The sequence below is a fragment of the Falco naumanni genome, chromosome 1 (genome assembly GCF_017639655.2).
Source record: "Falco naumanni isolate bFalNau1 chromosome 1, bFalNau1.pat, whole genome shotgun sequence".
Classification (NCBI taxonomy): Eukaryota; Metazoa; Chordata; class Aves; order Falconiformes; family Falconidae; genus Falco; species Falco naumanni.
This window is the reverse complement of record NC_054054.1, coordinates 111,800,779-111,819,188: the sequence shown is the minus strand read 5'-3', so window position 1 is coordinate 111,819,188 and position 18,410 is coordinate 111,800,779. Positions and strand designations below refer to the sequence as shown.

The 18,410-nt window shown below is 38.2% G+C and overlaps 2 protein-coding genes across 11 annotated transcripts in view; one reads left to right on the top strand and one right to left on the bottom strand.

Moving 5' to 3' along the window:
• The window catches only part of NF1 (neurofibromin 1), a 103,102-nt gene that overhangs the window by 64,505 nt on the left and 20,187 nt on the right, over positions 1-18,410 (top strand). For 6 of the 7 annotated variants that reach the window (XM_040578425.1, XM_040578399.1, XM_040578420.1 and 3 more), the window contains 10 exons: positions 9,556-9,988; positions 10,217-10,557; positions 11,316-11,518; positions 12,535-12,728; positions 14,284-14,424; positions 14,654-14,933; positions 16,088-16,302; positions 16,518-16,579; positions 16,706-16,820; positions 17,664-17,765. In XM_040578425.1, coding sequence (XP_040434359.1) covers positions 9,556-9,988; positions 10,217-10,557; positions 11,316-11,518; positions 12,535-12,728; positions 14,284-14,424; positions 14,654-14,933; positions 16,088-16,302; positions 16,518-16,579; positions 16,706-16,820; positions 17,664-17,765 — 2,086 coding nt within the window. The remainder of the gene's footprint in view (positions 1-9,555; positions 9,989-10,216; positions 10,558-11,315; positions 11,519-12,534; positions 12,729-14,283; positions 14,425-14,653; positions 14,934-16,087; positions 16,303-16,517; positions 16,580-16,705; positions 16,821-17,663; positions 17,766-18,410) is intronic. The other variant, XM_040578427.1, reaches the window with a different exon arrangement.
• EVI2A (ecotropic viral integration site 2A) lies at positions 76-8,317 on the bottom strand. 4 transcript variants are annotated; one of them, XM_040578462.1, is made up of 4 exons: positions 8,150-8,317; positions 7,201-7,311; positions 6,827-6,916; positions 2,135-5,961 (listed from the first exon to the last, which is right to left on the bottom strand). In XM_040578462.1, the coding sequence occupies exon 4, from the start codon at positions 5,943-5,945 to the stop codon at positions 5,178-5,180; it is 768 nt and encodes a 255-aa protein (XP_040434396.1). In that variant the 5' UTR covers positions 5,946-5,961; positions 6,827-6,916; positions 7,201-7,311; positions 8,150-8,317; the 3' UTR covers positions 2,135-5,177. The 4 variants fall into 4 exon arrangements, with proteins under 4 accessions (XP_040434386.1, XP_040434379.1, XP_040434396.1 ...); XM_040578452.1 differs by lacking the exons at positions 2,135-5,961; positions 6,827-6,916 and adding an exon at positions 76-1,035; XM_040578458.1 differs by lacking the exon at positions 6,827-6,916.

The following is an 18,410-nucleotide window of genomic DNA, read 5'->3' as shown; positions in this document are numbered from 1 at the left end:
GAAGAAATGCTGGGGAAGTGCCTGCACTGTGGTCTCACAGTTCTGGTCTGCATCAGCTTCTCCTTTTTTTTTTTCCAGTTACTTGAATACTTCATTTAAGAAATATGTGAAGTATGCTGGAAATCAGTCTTGGCAGCCTACAAAGGGTGTTCTGGCTGTGGCAGCTGGGGCAGTGGCTCCTGAATCTCTTGAGTGAGTAACTCAGGTGGGGGTGGCAATTGTTCCTCTGCTTCTGAGTGAAATTCCTGGTACTTGCTGGGGTCTGAACTGTGACCCTCAGTTGGTTCCCTGAGCCAGTCAGGCGGAGGTGGCAGATCTGGGCATTCGGATAAGGCCGCTGCGGGAGGATAGGAGTTGCGTGCACAGCTTGCTGCTTCTGAGGTGGGCGCTGGAGATGCATCCTTGTTGGAAACTGAAACGGTGGCTGCAGAGCAGTCTTCGGCCGGTGGAGACAACTGGCGGTTTTCATTGATGGTAGTGGGTTGGGGTGGTTTCTCCGATGCAGTGGGATGGTCATGGAAGTTTGTGTCTTGTTTCAATTTCCAAGGCAACATAAATAAAACTGATGAACGTTTGGTACCCTGGTCAGAGTCCATAAAGACATCTGGTGTGTCTCCATCTGCAAATGGAGACCGACCTGCCCAATTTGAATCAACTACAACTGGCCTCTTGCAGCATTTCCACAGAAGAATGATAATAATAGCCATTATCATACTAATCAAAATGATGCCAATTATCAGTGCTGCTATCCAGCTTCCATCACTAGATTCTGCATGTGCTTTGGGGAACTGAGGTGATGTTGTAACTGTCAGTGCTTTTCCAGATTTGTGTAAATTGGGTCCATTTGCTTGCAGTTGATACAGAGGAGCTTTGTCTTCTGGGGGACTCCTGATACTGGTGTATGCATTTTGTTTATTCATGGAAGTGTTTTGAGATGTTGCTGTAGAAAGTGATTTCCAGATTCCTCCATAGACGAGAACCAGTATTACTTGGTTGTTGGCCATTTTCCTCCAGCCTCTTTAAATATGTCCTCTCCTGCAGCAGGAATGAAATAGAACATATTAACTTGAGAGCTGTGTTTGTTGTGTTGTTACACTTTACTTACACCAGACAATTTTATGTTAATACTGTAGTAGTGAAAATAATATTAGACCCAATTTTTAAAATTTCATGCCTGTTTCCATTTGCATAATCAGCAGGTTTGTTGCTAAATTTACAAATAACAAGCAGATTTTCATCATCATTGATCACACTAATTAAGTGACTTTTTTAAAGAGAATGTCTCTATTATTATTATTATCTTTTTTCACCTTATCAGAAAAAGGCACCAGCAGAGAGGTTCTAACAGTGTTTCAGAATAACAACATGTATCAATCACAGAAATGGTTACGGACCTGGAGCAAAATATGAAACACTCACAGAAGTATTGACAAACAGAATAGTCATGAGTAAAGGAAAGTGTCTTGTTTTGTTGCACGTAAACCAAGACCTAAGTAAAAGGCTCTTTACAGTTCTCTTAAACTTGTATTTCCTGTTCTTGCCTCTCTTCAGCAGTTAAAGGTAGAGCATAACAATTTTTTAAAAAGCTTCGAAATACTGATGCTGTAATGGAATGGCATTCTAATGTTACACTTTTTATAAATATCCTGCATGTGGAACGCTTTTTGTAATGGAAGAGATAGCGTTAAGGTTTTGGCGTGGAACAGATTTCTTGTTGTTCTCATTTTAATATGCATAAATCTTTGTGGATTTACAAACAAGCAAAATTAAATTTCAGATGAAACAATGTAAACACATATGAGTAGTAAATGAGTGCTTCTTGACAACATTATGATCTAAATACTATAAGGTTTATAATAGGTAGAAATGATTCTATTTAATTTTTATTCTGCCTCCCTCTTTGCAAAATATAGTCAAATAATACATACATGTGGAGTTCATGATTGTTCATAGTAACAAGATCAAACAACATGTGTTTGAAACCCTAATACTTCTAAGATACAGACATTCAATAAGAACTTTGCATATGCCCTGAAGTTAGGACGTATGCAGTGCTGTACATAGTGCAGTTCCATTTCAAACCGAACAATACAAGTAGTAAGCCTTTCCATCTTGGAGTTGATTCTTACCTGCACGTTTATCTTCGATCAAGCACGCATTGCCTTTTTCATTTGAAGCCTTAGGAAGACGGACTGTGTGCTGAAGTGAAGCAGCTTAAAATGGCTCATTTCATGTTGAAGTAGGTTTCTGCAGCTAAAGAGGAAGTGTACCAATACTTGCTGCAGGAAATGTCAAGAGTGAGGAGATTACTAAGAGCCTTATCTCAAGAGTTTGCATGCTTTATGAGCAAACTTTTCAGCTCTGTTTTTATAAAACTCAGATATTTACATGTTTGTGGCTTTTGTCTGGTATGTGTGTATTATGTAGAAATTCATAAATACTTGTTTGCCTATCTTTGAAAATAGTTGCAGTTATCTCTCTGTGAGTCAAAAATTATGCAAGTTTGAACGGGATTTGAATCTTACTGGTTTAATTTCAGTTGTGAGTTTGGTGCACTGTCATGATTACTACAGGAAAAGCAACCTTCGGTTCATTACAGGGAGTCATAAAGAGCTATCTGATCCCAGGATGCTGCCTTGCTTACACATCTTCATTTGTGTAGTTGCATTAAATAATAGGCAGATAACTACAGATTTCACCCTTCTCCAGCCCCCAAATCTCTATGTTAATTTTCTGTCTGGACAGCTTTTTTACCTGCTGCCGCTGTTCAGGGCTGTGCTCTCTGAGCAGCTGTTTTCCCACTGTCTGCCTTTGTCCATACCATTTAGTGTAACACAGACTTATTTCCTTTTGTTTCCGTGAGCATTTTTGCCTAGAAAGGCTGCCTGGCAAAAGAAAAAACCCAACACAACAAAACCCACATCAAAATAGGTTGTCACAGCATTTTGCAAGCGTATCCTGACAGTGCCAAGTAGCCACTGCCAGACCTTCTGCAGCTTCTTCATCTCCTCCTGCTTTTCTTTTTGTGCCTCTCTTCTGATTGCACTAGTTCTTTTTCAGACTCTCCCTGCTCCTGCATCAAACACAAATGCTGGTCTCATACTCACACTGTAACTTGGTTTCTTGCGTGGATTCCTTCATCTCATCCCCATTCTCTTCAACCCCCATCGTCTCCACCTATCTTTTGCCACGGTTCCCATCTCATTGACAGTTCTTTTTTCTTCCTGTTTTTCCTTCCTTCACTGGTATGGTCATGATTCTTTCCTTTTTTGCCTGCTTTTTTCATGACACTGCTGGTTTACCCCTTTAATCTGCTGCCTGCCTGCTAACAATTTGCTGTGCCCTGTATGCAGAGTGGCTAGCTCTTACAGATTCATTCTCCTGTTTTAGTTCTGTTACCTTTCTAGCTGCGAGCAGGTTTACACCAGGTTAGATTCTCATGTTTGCTATTTCAGATTCTTTTTTTAGTACTTGCACAACCTCTGCTGTTGCCTCCCGTGCTTGTGGTCATTTTTGGGAAGGAGAAGGTAACTGCAGTGAAGCATCCCCCAACCCTACCCTTCAGCTCTCTGTCACCCGTGTGAGATGTTCTCGGTTCATCTCTGCTAAGTACTAGGTTGTCATCACTGATCTGTCACAGTTTGCCCTTATTCTTCTCTTGGTCTTTCTCTTCATGTTTTACAAATGCCTGACATAATCCCATTCCACTTGTGTGTTGTGTTGCACCTCCTCCCTTTGAGCTCTAAGGTCTAAATATGTGGTTTATGGCAGATTGATTGGAATTTGCCCTGTTGTTGGTTGGGGTTTATTTTCCATCTCCAGTGATCTTATATTCTAATGACTCCCAGTTCTGGAGTAAGCTTGCACACTCCTTCCAACTTTGTTTTCCGTACTGCACAAACTACCTTTGACATGGGCAGTTGCATTTCTTTGAGATCTTGCGCTCTCTTGGCTTCCATGATGCTGTTGTCTTGCTTCTCTGTTGCTTTTTTACTTGCCTTTCAGCTAAGCGTATGGGTGATGAAATGGAATGCAAATGAGAATTCAGTCTTATGTCCTGATTCTTTCAAATTCATACAACCATCACTTGCATCAAAAACATTTATTACAGATGCAGAGGGTGTTTAGAGCTTTGACATTATGCAGGTGTAGCACTCGTAACCACAGTGCAACAGATTTTCTTTAACTGGAGAAGTAGCCTGTGAAAAGCTCATGCTTCCTTAAAATAAGAAAGCTCTGCTGTAGTGAGACCGGACACAGACATCACCCCAGAAACATGAGAAAATCAGGTGTCTCCGAGAAACTAAAAGTTGTGGTAGTTTTGAAGAAGTTTTTGGCATGTTCTAATTGGTTATATTAAGACAAAGTGGAGTGTGTTCCCGTGCTGCAAGAAATCACAGCTAGTCATCAGAGGGAGCTTTGACTTTCAGCAAATGTTACAGGAATATAATATTCCAAAATGCCGTGTGTAATATATCTTTGGCAATATTTTGACTTAGAAAAATAATACCACATAAGTCAAGTTATTTAAAAACTGATGTTGCTAGTTTATTTGAAATAAATTTGAAATTGTTTTCGTACTCTGACATGTAATACAAACTTCATATATTCATATGCGAAATAAAAACACAATAAATACGATACATATCTCAATCTCGTTCAAAAGCAATTAAGCTGGCTTAAGAAGTTCTAGATGGAAAAACCTGAAAGAGCATTTAGAGAGGGACTACTAGTTCCTGATTCAGCAATTGCATCAAAGTTGATACTGAAATAAGTTTTTGTTAAAAAAGCAACTTCGTTATACCTGTGTAGCACCTTATGGAATGATATTTATTAGACTAACAGTCCTTTCCTTTTTGTTTTTTGTTCTCCCCCACTAACGACCTTTCAGTATGGGCAGACTTCTGTAATTTCATTTTATCCCATTCAGCTCCTGTCACCATGATTTCTGGTCAAAGGAGTAAAACCAGTCTTGACACTGTATGCAGAAAGCTATTCAACACAATCTTACTCCCTTCTTGATCTACAAGTTGCTACAGCATTCCCACTATCATAAAAGAAAACCCCCTAAGGTCTGAATTTAGTTTTTCTGTGTCAAAATTCATGTTGTTACTTGAAAGCTAAGTTTTAGCCTTATATTAATGATGTAAAAATATGAGTTTTGACCTGAGTATGAATTAAATCTCAACTACAAAATTGGTTAAGATGGGTTTGTGTGACTTCGATAGTCTTTTTTCCTGTTCATTATGTATTTCTTTAGTGAGTTGCTCTGTAGTTTCATCTTTGGTTTTCCTCTGGATCACAGCATCTCTCCCTGATATTAGGTCCTGCATTATCAAGTCAGTTCCAGTTGTCTCCTTCGGCATTCTTTGCCACGTCCCTGCTGCAGTTGGCCAGAAGCTGTTAGTCGCCAGAATATCGCCATTGCTCCTGGGCCTACGCTTCCCTTGCTGAGTTTTTTTGAGATATGACATTTTGTTTGCTATTACGACTGTTGACAGAAATAAGAAGGTGCAGATAAGCACAAGTACTGCTATTATAATGAAGCAAATCAGTATGAGAGACTTATTGTAGTCACATGTTTCTTTTGTCATTGTACTCTTGGGTTTGCTGGTATTCCCAGGTCCTCCGGTGGCAGGAACTGCCGCTGTGCTTCTGGTAGGGGAAGATGCTGAATTTAGGGCTGTTGTGGAGGATAAGGATCGCAGGGTGCTTGTCTGCATTTCAGAGGTAGTCATTTTGCTGCTGAAATTCTGGCTCAGAGGAGAATTTGTGTTGGCTTTTTTGATGTTATAGCTTCCACTTAGGTTTTGGCTGACAGGACTCTGGGTTTCATTTATAGCCCAAGGATAATGGGTATGGTTTGCACTTGCGTGCAAACACAGAGAAAAGATTATCACCACAGGGAAGGTGAAGTGTGGATTATTATGTCTCTTTGTCTTCATCTTCCTATTTTGTCACCTGCAAAACCACAAATTGTGGTATTAGTTTAGCAAATGCTGATTCTTAGAGGTTTGAATTGGACTTCTCAGGGAGCAGTAGGCAGCAGCCTTTCTGATGGAAAAGCATATGTAACTTGACCTCATTTTTAGTGGATGTAGGACGAGTTCAAGTACTTGGTATTCTGAAAGAGTAAATTGCCTTGCACTTCTGACAGTTTGAGGTTTACAGAAAATACATGAAGATTTAAAAAGAACATGAAGCAAAGAGAAAGGAAGGTGTTTCCTACTAACTACTCAGTGATGTGGAGACAGATTCTATGGTAGTTCCTCCTCTCTAAAGCTGGCTGCATTACAGCTTTTAAGTTCGTCACTTCTGCTTTTACGTACTTAAAGGAGAAAACCCATGTGAAGTTCACAGATTACTGCTTATTACTTTCCTGTATTCCCCTGAATGTCGGGAAAGTAGCTATGCTTGTAAAGATGGCCAAATGAAAAACTTCAGTATAAAATGCTCCTGTAAGTGACAGCACTAACTTTAACTGTTGGTGTTTCTTAGCACGGTTGTCTGGGGTATTTCATAAATGCCTAGAAAAATCTTTTTTCTCTAATTTTTCTGCTTTGTTGTAGAAAAGGCTGTTTATCACAGATGTATGTCTCAAATTTTTCTCACAAACGTGCTATAGATTGGGACATTTTCTTTAAAATGCCTGAGATAATTATGCAAATGATATTACCATTAGAATGTTCTGTTTCACATTTGTTTAGCGCTCAAATTTGCATCTATTGAATTTGTCTGGAGGGCAGGAAACTGATCTTTAGGTCAGTCTGATACTAAGATAATAACCTCAAAATAATAGTGACAAATGAAACGAGCAATGACCCACTTCACTGCTGCTGCTTCACCCAGTTTGCACGTGTGAGACACGTTGCGAGTTCAAGGCTTAGCATCCAACCACTGTCTCTTTCACCCGTCTCTGTTAACAGAAAAAAATGTTTCCTCTGAAAATTACAGGCTATGTTTGGTTCAAATATAAATACTAAAGGGAATGACCAAAAGTAACAGTGCTATTTTTAGAAATACATTTATTCTTGAAGGTAGTACTTTAAAGTTAACAAAGCTTATCTATATGTTTGTGAAATTAGGTAATTTTGAAATATTGCAGACAACATTTACTTTTTTCATACTCAAAAGTTAGCATGCCTGCCAAAGAACTTAATATGCTCACTCCCCAAAATCTGAGGGGTGAACTTGCCTTACCTTGCAAAATCCCAGTGGCAGTACTTCAAATTGCTTAAGTCCTGCAGGAGAATGGAAGAACTGGTGTGCCTGGGGTGTAACTGGGCAGCGAGCTGGGGCAGGGGGTCCTTCCTGACATGACAATGGGCAGCAGAAGAGATATGTATCTTTTACTTTACCATTCACCCATAACATAAAATTAAAAGCATCCTTTCTGGGATGAATCCTTTTTAAGGTTGAACTAGAAACCATCTTAGTAATTGACTACAGCTCAAGTAGAATTTTTATCTTTGTATGGTAGAGGTTGCCTGGATGATGCCTTGTAGCATACTTTAAAAAGGAAAAAAAGCAAAAACAGCAAAGCTTTTTTCTTTTTTTTTTTTTTTTTAATAAAAAAAACCACCAAACACCAAAACAACATTCCTCATAAAGTTTCTGCATGACATGCAGAACTGATACATCTGCCGATCAGATAGACTCCAACGTTTAATGTCACTGTCTGGGAGTTGCAAGTCTCCTTCTGCCTGCTCCCTCCAAAAGTACAATAAATCCGGTGTCAATTGGAGCGTTCCAAACCAGCTGTGCTTTTCTTAAAAATAAACAAACTGATGTTGTAAAGGCTTTGCTTAAAATCATGAGAGGAAAGGAACTGTTTATTTCTTTTTAGTTCAACCCTTTGTGCCTGGGTAGTGACAGGGTCTTCTGTCAGTAGCCAGTGAGAGCTGCAGTACCTGGGAGAACAGAGCTAAGCAATGACTGCCACTGTTAGTTCTTTGGAGTCCAGTGGTGAATAACCTTTAACGTTACTAAATACAGTTATGTGGGTTTCAGCTGGAGATAATACTTGTACAGATTGTTACTATTTTTTAGTTACTTGAACTTCTTTAAAAATACTTTCTGCATATAACTTTCTACACAAAGAAACTTTGAAGCAGAGCTTTAAAATTGGAGAAGGAAAATGTGTACTTACCTTGTCAAGATGAGGTCAAAAGAAAATTGGCGTTTCAGATATTTAGTCCTTTAACAATAAAATTTCTTTGTGTATGTATTTGCTCTTAGGATGCAAACGACCATTAACGTAGAGCAAGCAGATTCAGACAGTGCTGGTATTTTTTAAGCAAATCTGTAACTGAAATTACACGTCGTTTACTCTAAGTGGAGGACTAAAACCACAGAGATGACACACTTCCTTTTTGTAACAACTATACCATGACAGGCTGTGGGGGGAAAACACCAACTTGCCCAGATTAGCTCTCAGAACAACAGGAAGTAACACGGAGGGGGAAGCATCTTGGGCAGACAAATGTTCTGTGTTCATGAAATGCATCGCCTCAGTTACCCTGCACACAGGTGGTGTACCTAAGATGCTATCAAGAGCAGTGTCCCAGTACACTTAAAACTACATATGTTCTAACAGTATTTATTAGCTCTTTCCGTAGCCTGTTGGTTTGCCTTGAAAGACTCGAGTTACTGCTAGCTTGAAACAGTGATAACTGTTTAAAAGTACCTTAGATAGATGTTCACAGCTACTGTTGAGTTTGATTTTTAATTAATTCTTCCTAGTAGAATTGTGTCTGCTGTGCTGACTCTGGAGGCTTGGTTTAGGTAGATGCACTGTCCAGTCTCATAAAATCCAGAGAAACATTAAATGAGAGCAAAAGGCTCCTAATATTGATGTGATGTGAATGTCTTTCTGGAAAGAGTCATTTTGTAGACAAATTCTCTGTACTGCTCAGAGGACTGACCGTTCTTAGAAACGCTCCACCAAGCATTAGTGTGCTGCAGTATATAGCAAATGAAATAAGTTTGAGACCCTTTGAAAAACTCGGTATGTGGATGCTTAAGTAGTCTTTGTTAGACTTCTGAAATAAATGTGGTTTTCCACATATAAAAATATATACAATTTTAATCTCTAAGGATGTCAAAAGGTTAGATTGAGGGACTTACACTTCTGTTTTTAAAGAAACTTTGAGCTCTTTTAATGTAATCCAGTTTTGATCCAATGGATGCACTGTTGCCCTCCAGCGTGGATTTCATTTTTTCTTTTACTTGGATAAACCTCCTGTCTATTGGAGGTTACTTGGCTGTGGTAGGTTGTGTGGCACTTTGAGGTTGAGTCACATCCCAAGTCAGGCTTCATCATACTGGGCGCTACACTTGGTTGGGGTGTGAGCCGTGACAGAAGAGTCGCAGATGCCTTCAGGTTGTAGCTGCCAGTCCAGGGTCATTGCTTTGGACCAATGGCATTTTTAGAACTGTGAGAAAGATCAGTCTGGTTTGGTGTAGTAGTAGAACGTGTAAAACACCACTCAGATGTTTGTAATGTGGACCCAACCCAATGCAAACCCAACCATGTTTGTCTGTCTTTTCTTACAGATTCAAGACTGGTCAGATCAATGGAGATTTATTGATCTACCATGTGCTCCTAACTCTGAAGCCATACTATGCAAAGCCATATGAAATTGTAGTGGACCTCACGCATGCTGGCCCCAGCAATCGCTTTAAAACAGACTTTCTTTCTAAATGGTTTGTAGTTTTTCCAGGCTTTGCTTATGAAAATGTCTCAGCGGTTTTTATTTATAACTGTAACTCTTGGGTCAGAGAATATACCAAATACCATGAAAGGCTTCTGACGGGCTTGAAAGGAAGCAAAAGGCTGATTTTCATAGACTCTCCAGGGAAGCTGGCAGAGCACATTGAACATGACCAGCAGAAGCTCCCAGCAGCTACCTTAGCTTTGGAGGAGGACTTGAAAGTATTTCACAATGCTCTCAAACTGGCTCATAAAGACACCAAAGTTTCTATTAAAGTAAGTCATTTTAATGCTGTTCCTAGTGTATTGTTATATCTTTTTAATTAGGATTTGTGTATGTTTTTACTGTCTCTTAATTCTCCTCTCCTGTCCTGAGGAGAAATCATTACTTTAGGAAGTATGAAAGTTCGTATGCTTGTCTTTATAAAAACAGAAGCGTCAGAGTCTTCTCTCTTTGCATTGTTAGCAATAGGTGCTGAACCATTTTTCTGTTCCCTTTCTAAGGTTGGGTCGACAGCTGTGCAGGTGACGTCAGCAGAACGAACAAGAGTCCTGGGACAAACAGTGTTTTTAAATGATATATACTATGCCTCTGAAATTGAGGAGATATGTCTTGTTGATGAGAACCAGTTTACCTTAACCATTGCCAACCAAGGCACACCACTCACCTTCATGCATCAGGAGTGTGAAGCCATTGTTCGGTCCATCATTCATATACGGACACGGTGGGAGCTGTCACAGCCAGACTCCATCCCACAGCACACTAAAATCCGTCCTAAGGATGTCCCTGGAACACTGCTGAACATAGCGCTGCTCAACCTGGGAAGCTCAGACCCCAGTTTGCGGTACAGATCTTATAAATTAATATCAACTATGATCGAAAATGTAAATTCTCTCCAAGATTTTCTTACTGTTAGCAAATCTCGCTTGAACAAAACAATTTTTCCTTATTTTATATATATATAATATATATATTAACAGCTCTATCAAATGTACTTCTTAATATGAAGATTGGGTTTTCTATAGGCGAAGTAATGCATATGTATTGTCACAGTAACTGAAGGCATGTAGGAAGTGTAATTTCTCTTTGCAAGGAGAGATGCTTCTGCCTTGCGGTGTATGTTTGTTAAATACATTTGATTTTCTTCGTGTTGAACTTCTTGTTTAGTAGTGCAGGAGCTGTGCTCTTAGGGCAGGCCCTTGAATCTTCTCAGGAAGGACTGTTCAGACTGGGTGCTGGCCCAGTGGCAGGCTCTCTCCCAGCAGCTCAGGTGCCCGTGGAAATATTTAGAATTTCCTGGAACTGAAAGCCATTCTGAGAAGTCCAGTACGAAGTCCTTTGAGCACACTCTTTAAGCTCATCAGAAACTGGTTAAAGCAAGTGGAGGAGTAATTTCTTTCATTTCTCCAAGGAAAATGTTTTTGTCTCTGAATCTTAAATGGTGCAGGGAAAAAGTTCAGGATTTAAATGTAATCTCTTATATCGCAGTATTGATTCGATTTTTAAAATGTCAGTACTAATACTGTGGTGCCTTGGTGTAATGCGTATATTTTAAAATGTACAAGAAAACTACTACAAGTCACGTTGCTTGCTTCGTTACAGGTCTGCTGCCTATAATCTTCTATGTGCCTTAACCTGTACCTTTAATTTAAAGATTGAGGGCCAGTTACTGGAAACTTCAGGTCTGTGTATTCCTGCCAACAACACGCTATTTATTGTATCTATTAGTAAGACTCTTGCAGCTAACGAACCACACCTTACCTTAGAGTTCTTGGAAGAGTGTATTTCTGGATTTAGCAAATCTAGTAAGTAACACTAGTATTCCTTAATGCATACCATGAATTTGAAAAGATTTAGGTTGGTAGCTGTCTAGCTTAGTCAATTAAGCCTCCTCATGTTACTGAGTCACAGTAAGTTTAAATTGCAAATGCTTCTTAGAGCTGTTTTCAAGATTATCCATTTATATCTGTTTCTTAATGATCAGGTTGTGTAATGCTCTGAAGCCAGGCGGTTTCACAAACTGGAAAGGCATCTGTTGGAACATAAACATTACTTTTCACATTTGAATGTGCCCTTTCCTTTCTCAGGAAGTAGATTTGGAAAAAAAAATCCCTGCCTTTTAAACTTTGAAATTAATGTTAAAACAAGTTTTACTAGATATCTCATTTGTTTAGAGGATTAAGTTCATTCAGAGAGCTCATAATACAAATTATTTGTTTAATATAGCTGTTGATAGTTTTGTGCAGTGAGTACTTTGTATAGATCCCTATAAGGCTGTTACTAACTCACCGGGAGTAGAGAATATTGCGGAACAAACCCCTGAAATTAAGGTTCATGATAGTGGAGGTTCAAACTCGGGAATATACATACCCAGAAGAGTGACAGGATTCTTCATTCGTATCAAAATTAAATCTTTTATCTCTCAATTGTACATCTTCTTCTGTTGCACCACTTGTTACCCCTTTTTTCCCCAGGCATAATACAGCTCTGACTTTACTGTTGGAAGCTGTTTAGAATACATTCTCAAGATTTAAAAGAAATTCTCCTTAGTCCCCTCTAATAGCAAATGTGCACATCTTTGTCACATCTCTTAATGAGATACTAAAATGTCAACATCTCCTTGCCAGATTCCTACAGATGTTTCTTGGATGTCATGATTAAAGTGTGTTTCTTTCTGAAGCTTGTACTTTTGCCCACTATTATTTGCTCAGCTGTGATGGTAATTATTTTAGATAATGAAACTGGAAAAAAGTTCTCACAAATAATCATTTACTGAGAATCAGCACTGGTCTCTGTGTTACAAGGTGTGTTTTTATTTCAGGTATTGAACTGAAACATCTTTGTCTGGAGTATATGACCCCCTGGCTGTCCAATCTGGTCCGATTCTGTAAACACAATGATGATGCCAAGCGCCAGCGAGTCACTGCTATTCTTGATAAGCTTATAACAATGACGATAAATGAAAAACAGATGTATCCTTCCATTCAGGCTAAGATATGGGGAAGTCTTGGACAGGTACAAATTCTGCATAATTTATTGCAATTTGTTTATAAGCAGGTTATAGAGTTTTTAACAGCTTAAGTGTTAATGTAGAAAACAAAAATGGATTTTAACGTGATAAGTGTATTAGCCACATAGAGAGTGGTGTGCAAGTTCTTCTGAAGTTTCCATTCCATAAAACACTTCATAAAATCACTAATGAATTCTGGCTTCTAGTAATGTGTTCCTGGCCCTCACTGAGAATTGAAAATTAGAAGTCTTTGGTATTAGTAGTAATTATTTCATCAAAACCCCTGAATGTAGGGGTACTGAATTGAAAGAACCAAGTACTGCTATTCAGAGAAGTATTGGGCACATGGCATTGAAAGAACTTGGGTTTTTTCTTTTTGACTGTTTGCACTTTTGAAACAGCTGCATTTTGATTACAGTTAATAGAATATTGATCCTCCTGTTGATCGTTAGCTTAATACTTAGCCAAATTCTGTCCTCATGGTCCATGCAAAGTGAAGGGAATGAAAAAAATAAAGCTGACGCAATCTATGCCATTCATGAAGGAGGTGTCTAGACAAACGAGACCAACTTTACTTGCCATGACCAGGCTTGCTCACAAGCTTTGTATCAACTTCCTCATTGTCATGCTATTTTATTTTTTTTTAACTGTCATCTAAACTGATTTAGCCCAGCATCACAAAGCTACTCTTGGAGAATGTGGGAGAGTTGTCAAATGGATGCACAAGTGCCTTTTCTTGCTTGGAGCAATTGGCCAAAATAATCCCCAAACCACCCAATGTATTTTTAAAGCTTAAATCACATTGAGAGCAATGTGACTGTTATGTCTAGTGTGAAAGTCTGTTAACAGGTAAATACAAAGAACACAAAATTAAAAGATTAAATGCTCTACAGCGGTCAGTGGAAATTTTACCATTGACTTAGTTGACCCAGAATTGCAACCGATTTTCGTAATATGAGAGCTGAATTTGAACCATTACTGAACCAACATTAATCTTAGCCTGTTACATTTAGAGTTCTCTGTGTACCTGGACAGGTTTGGTTCTCACCTGCCTATATTAAATGTCTCTTTTGTTTTGGTTTTGGTTTTTTTATTTTTACATGAGAAGAAACTTATTTTACTGGTAGCCATATTCTCGCACTGCTGATGCTCTAAGCAAAATCTTTGACAGATGAGATCTTGCTTATTTTCTTGGAAATAAGTTTTTTCCTCCACTTCAAATCCAGTTTCTTCATATGAAGTTCAGCATTTTATGACTAAGTTATAACTTAAATTGGAAAATAAAGTATAAATAATACTAACTAAATTATAGTTTCTGCAGAGTTCTGAAGCATTTTGATCTGGAGTAAAATCTGATGGAATTGAGCTTTACACTGTAAAATTGTATTAGGCTTTTTTCCTTTTTCCAATAAGATAAGGAATCATTAGAACTGATGCTTCAATTTATAGTAGTTATGCATCTTCAACTGAAAAAATGAATGGCTGCTGATTTCAAAGGTGGTTTACTGTGGAAAAATAAGATTATTCTGACTGATAAAGCTGAATTTTTTTCTCTAACAGATAACAGATCTCCTTGACGTAGTGCTGGACAGTTTCATCAAAACTAGTGCCACAGGAGGCTTAGGATCCATAAAAGCTGAGGTTATGGCAGACACAGCAGTAGCACTTGCTTCTGGAAATGTAAAACTGGTTTCAAGCAAAGTGAGTTCCCTCTTTGCCTTCATTTCCTTTTATATAATAATTTCAACTTACATAGTAACGTAATACTGAGATGCTTTCTGATAACTCAGTACAGGCAATGATGCAAAAAACGTGATAAAATAGGTTCTAAGCAATAGAATAATTCCAATGTCATATTGTACTGGGGTTTACTGAAATTTTGAGCTGTGCTCTTCATTTGAGTAAAACAAAATGGTTGCTGTCTTCTCAGGTGATTGGAAGGATGTGCAAAATAATCGACAAGACTTGTTTGTCTCCAACCCCTACACTGGAGCAGCACCTGATGTGGGATGATATTGCTATTTTAGCACGTTATATGCTGATGCTCTCCTTTAACAATTCTTTGGATGTGGCAGCACATCTCCCCTACCTCTTCCATGTAGTTACCTTATTGGTGGCCACTGGTCCCCTTTCTCTCAGAGCTTCCACTCACGGTCTAGTCATCAACATCATTCATTCTCTTTGCACTTGTTCACAGCTTCACTTTAGCGGTAAGATTTGGTTGGGTTTTTTTAAAATTTTCAATCAAGCTGCTTGCTCCTTAATTTGTTTAAGAAATATTTGAATTGTCTTTCTGTCTTTAAACTATTGTGAGAGTTTGAAAATGTTGTAATTCAACTTGTGTACAAATCAGAATGAGGATATGATCTACAACAAATGAGTATGAAATTTTAAAATTACTGGTTTAGAGCAGGTGCATAATGTAAATTGTTTATATAACAGGTTTTAGAAAAAGGAGAAGAAAGTACCTAAGATCCTGTAATGCAGAGAAAGGAGAAAATACGTCTGCTAAAACTGGCTGATACGCATCCTTTGAATGGTTGTGTAACGTGGTAACAAAAATATCAATTACATAAGGGAATTGTGAAACTATACTGTTAAAACAGGTATTTTGCATGCTGCTGTATTTTAGCAGTCCTAAAATAATTGATATTAGCAAATATGTAGCTGTCACTTCTTACCATAGAAGTACAGTATAAAACCAGGCTAAATTTTGTGCAGGAAAAAAAAATCAAAGGTTTATATAATCTTGTCTTTTTTTTAAGTATATGAAACTCATTTTATATCTATATATATCGACAGAGTGAATATGTGAATACACACACACATATATATGTATAAAGAAAAGCGCTGCACTGACGCAGTGAGAAAGGCAAGCCTTTTAAAACAATGAATTTGAAGTACACTGCCATGAATTGAAAGTTCAGAATTGTAAAAATACTCAGTGCTAGTAGCAGGGCCGTCATTTTCTTCTGATTTAAGTGGCTTTCTTCGTTGCAGTGCCAGAGCCAAAAGCAGAGTCTGATTGCAGTTTGAACTGGCCGTACTGTTGGTATTGCAGGGACTCTCCAGGTTTCCATTTTCTGAATCAGTGTCAGGACAAGTCTCACAGAACCACATCTTTAAACAAGTTTCTTTCTACCTGTTTTTAGAATACATCTTCTTGGTGACTGGTTTCAGCAGTCTGCAACAGACCACAGTTGTGGCACACTCTGCGAGAAGTAGCAAAGAAAAGTGTTGGAATGTGCCAAGTGATGTATAGGATTATCTGTTTTGTATTCAGGGGAGGGTGAGCCTTGGAGTGTTTCAAATATGGCTTGAATTTTAGTGGTTTGACTCTAATACGTAAAAATTTATTCAACAGAGGAGACCAAGCAAGTTCTAAGACTGAGCTTGACCGAGTTCTCTCTGCCAAAATTTTATTTGCTGTTTGGAATCAGCAAAGTGAAATCGGCTGCAGTCATTGCGTTCCGATCCAGCTATCGCGACAGGTCGTTTTCACCTGGTTCCTATGAAAGGGAGACTTTTGCACTGACTTCATTGGAAACTGTTACTGAAGCTTTGTTGGAGATCATGGAGGTATGTGGTTGAAAACAAAAAAAATTATCCATAAGGGAAAATGGCACTGCTTACGCTTTCTACAGGCAAGCAGTGTAGTGAGATGTATCTCCCATGATGTGGTAAATAAATAGTGAAGTAGCTGACTTCTGAGGACTGAACTAACTACATATTCTGAATTTTAAAAAGACTTTTTCTTAATGTTACACGTATTCAAAAAATATAATTCTTTTTAGGCTTGTATGAGGGATATTCCAACATGCAAGTGGCTGGACCAGTGGACTGAACTAGCTCAAAAGTATGTTGTGGATCTCAAAATATAACCCCTGCCTGCCCTGTGTGGTACACCTAACGTTTCGGCTTTTCGTTACACAGCCTGTTTGTTGTGTATTTGTTTAATATAGTGTACTTTGTTTCTTTGCAGGTTTGCATTCCAATATAACCCATCCCTGCAGCCAAGAGCTCTCGTTGTCTTTGGCTGTATAAGTAAGCGTGTGTCTCATGGACAAATAAAACAAATAATCCGAATTCTTAGCAAGGTATATGGGTCTATGTTTTCCTTTGTGACTTATAAACCAGCTGTATTAGTATTTTTAGCTTTATCTTCCCATCAAATATAGAACTTGGCATAATTTGAGAATAAATACTTTTTTCAATTGTATTCTTGTATAGAACTATACTGATTGGAAATACACTTTTTGTAGCCCAAGCTTTTTATTTTTAATCACTTTGGTGGTAGTAAGCTTCATCAGTGCTGCAACTTCTACAGCAACAATAGTTTTCAATATTGAGTTTAAAATTTGAGATGCTGAGATTGATCCAGAAGTCAGTATTTAAATAATTTTCTGCTAAGGTATTTAACTGCATGCACATGATTCACAACTTCCTTTAAAAAAAAAGGAAGCTAATAATCTAACATTTTATAAGTAAATACACTAAAAAGCAGGGCATGCATATAAGAAAACTTTGAAACAGACTACCTAGCTTGAGAGTGATGATCCACATTTTCTGAAGAAGGTTGCATTCCATAGCAAGTAAACAGTGTGCAAAATATGTTTCCTTTTGTTAAGAGTTTTATGGACATCAACTTTAATTGAACAGCATCTGAATTGTAAAAGAGTTACTCTCTTGTTCATGCACCCTGGCCTGCACCTTACTTTTTTAATGCACCTTGTGTGGTTGCTTTCAGCGGTACATGTATCACCTCTGTGTAAATCTCCATTTGTGAAAGTTCTTGAGAATTGATTTAAAATGAGCTCAAGCTTTAAACTAATTGAAAGCAACAATTACTGTTTAGGTCTTTGATCTTCTTTCTGCAAAGCGAAATCTGGTTATGGTTGTATTTTTAATTACTCTTTTGTGTTTTTTTTTTCTACAAAAAGGGACTTGAGAGCTGTTTAAAAGGTCCTGATAATTACAATAGCCAAGTTCTAATCGAAGCTACGGTTATAGCACTCACCAAGCTGCAGCCTCTTCTTAATAAGGTAAAAACTAGATTTTTAGAGTAAACAGAGAACTTTTGTGAATGAAAATTATGATTATGGGTATAATCTAAAAAATATAAGTGCTGTGGTATCCGAAGTTCACACTTCACTGCTATGACTCACGCTTGAAAGTACTACATATGGGAAAATATGTCAGATGTTTCTGTGTGGGGCCTGTGCAAAGGGTTTAAAAATGCTTTAGAACGTACTGTTCTGCTCCATCAAACCGGGCCGCGGCGGTGCAGGCAAAGGTCGCGCACAGGCTGTCTTGGTTCTTCCCAAAAGATTTTCACTCTTGGCTTTCAAATATATGATTGCTAATATATGCTTTTCGGGTCATGGCTTGTAATAGATCTCAGTCTTATCTGATTTGCTATTAATTTAGTCATCTGCATGTTATTTTCAAGCTCATTATTGAGCAGCATACTAGTAGGTGTATGCCAGTAATGAGGAGCCTCATGTATCTACTGTTAGTAAATAAAACTTGTTCCTAGAAGAATCTGCTGCCTAAGGGAGCCAGGATCTGTTGAATGCCAAGTCGCTCCTGCATGCTTTTTTGGTTTGGAGAAGAAATCACCTGGCCAGTTACATGTGCAGAATTGCAATCCATTTTCAATGTCAGCTCTCAGATTGATAACAAAAGGC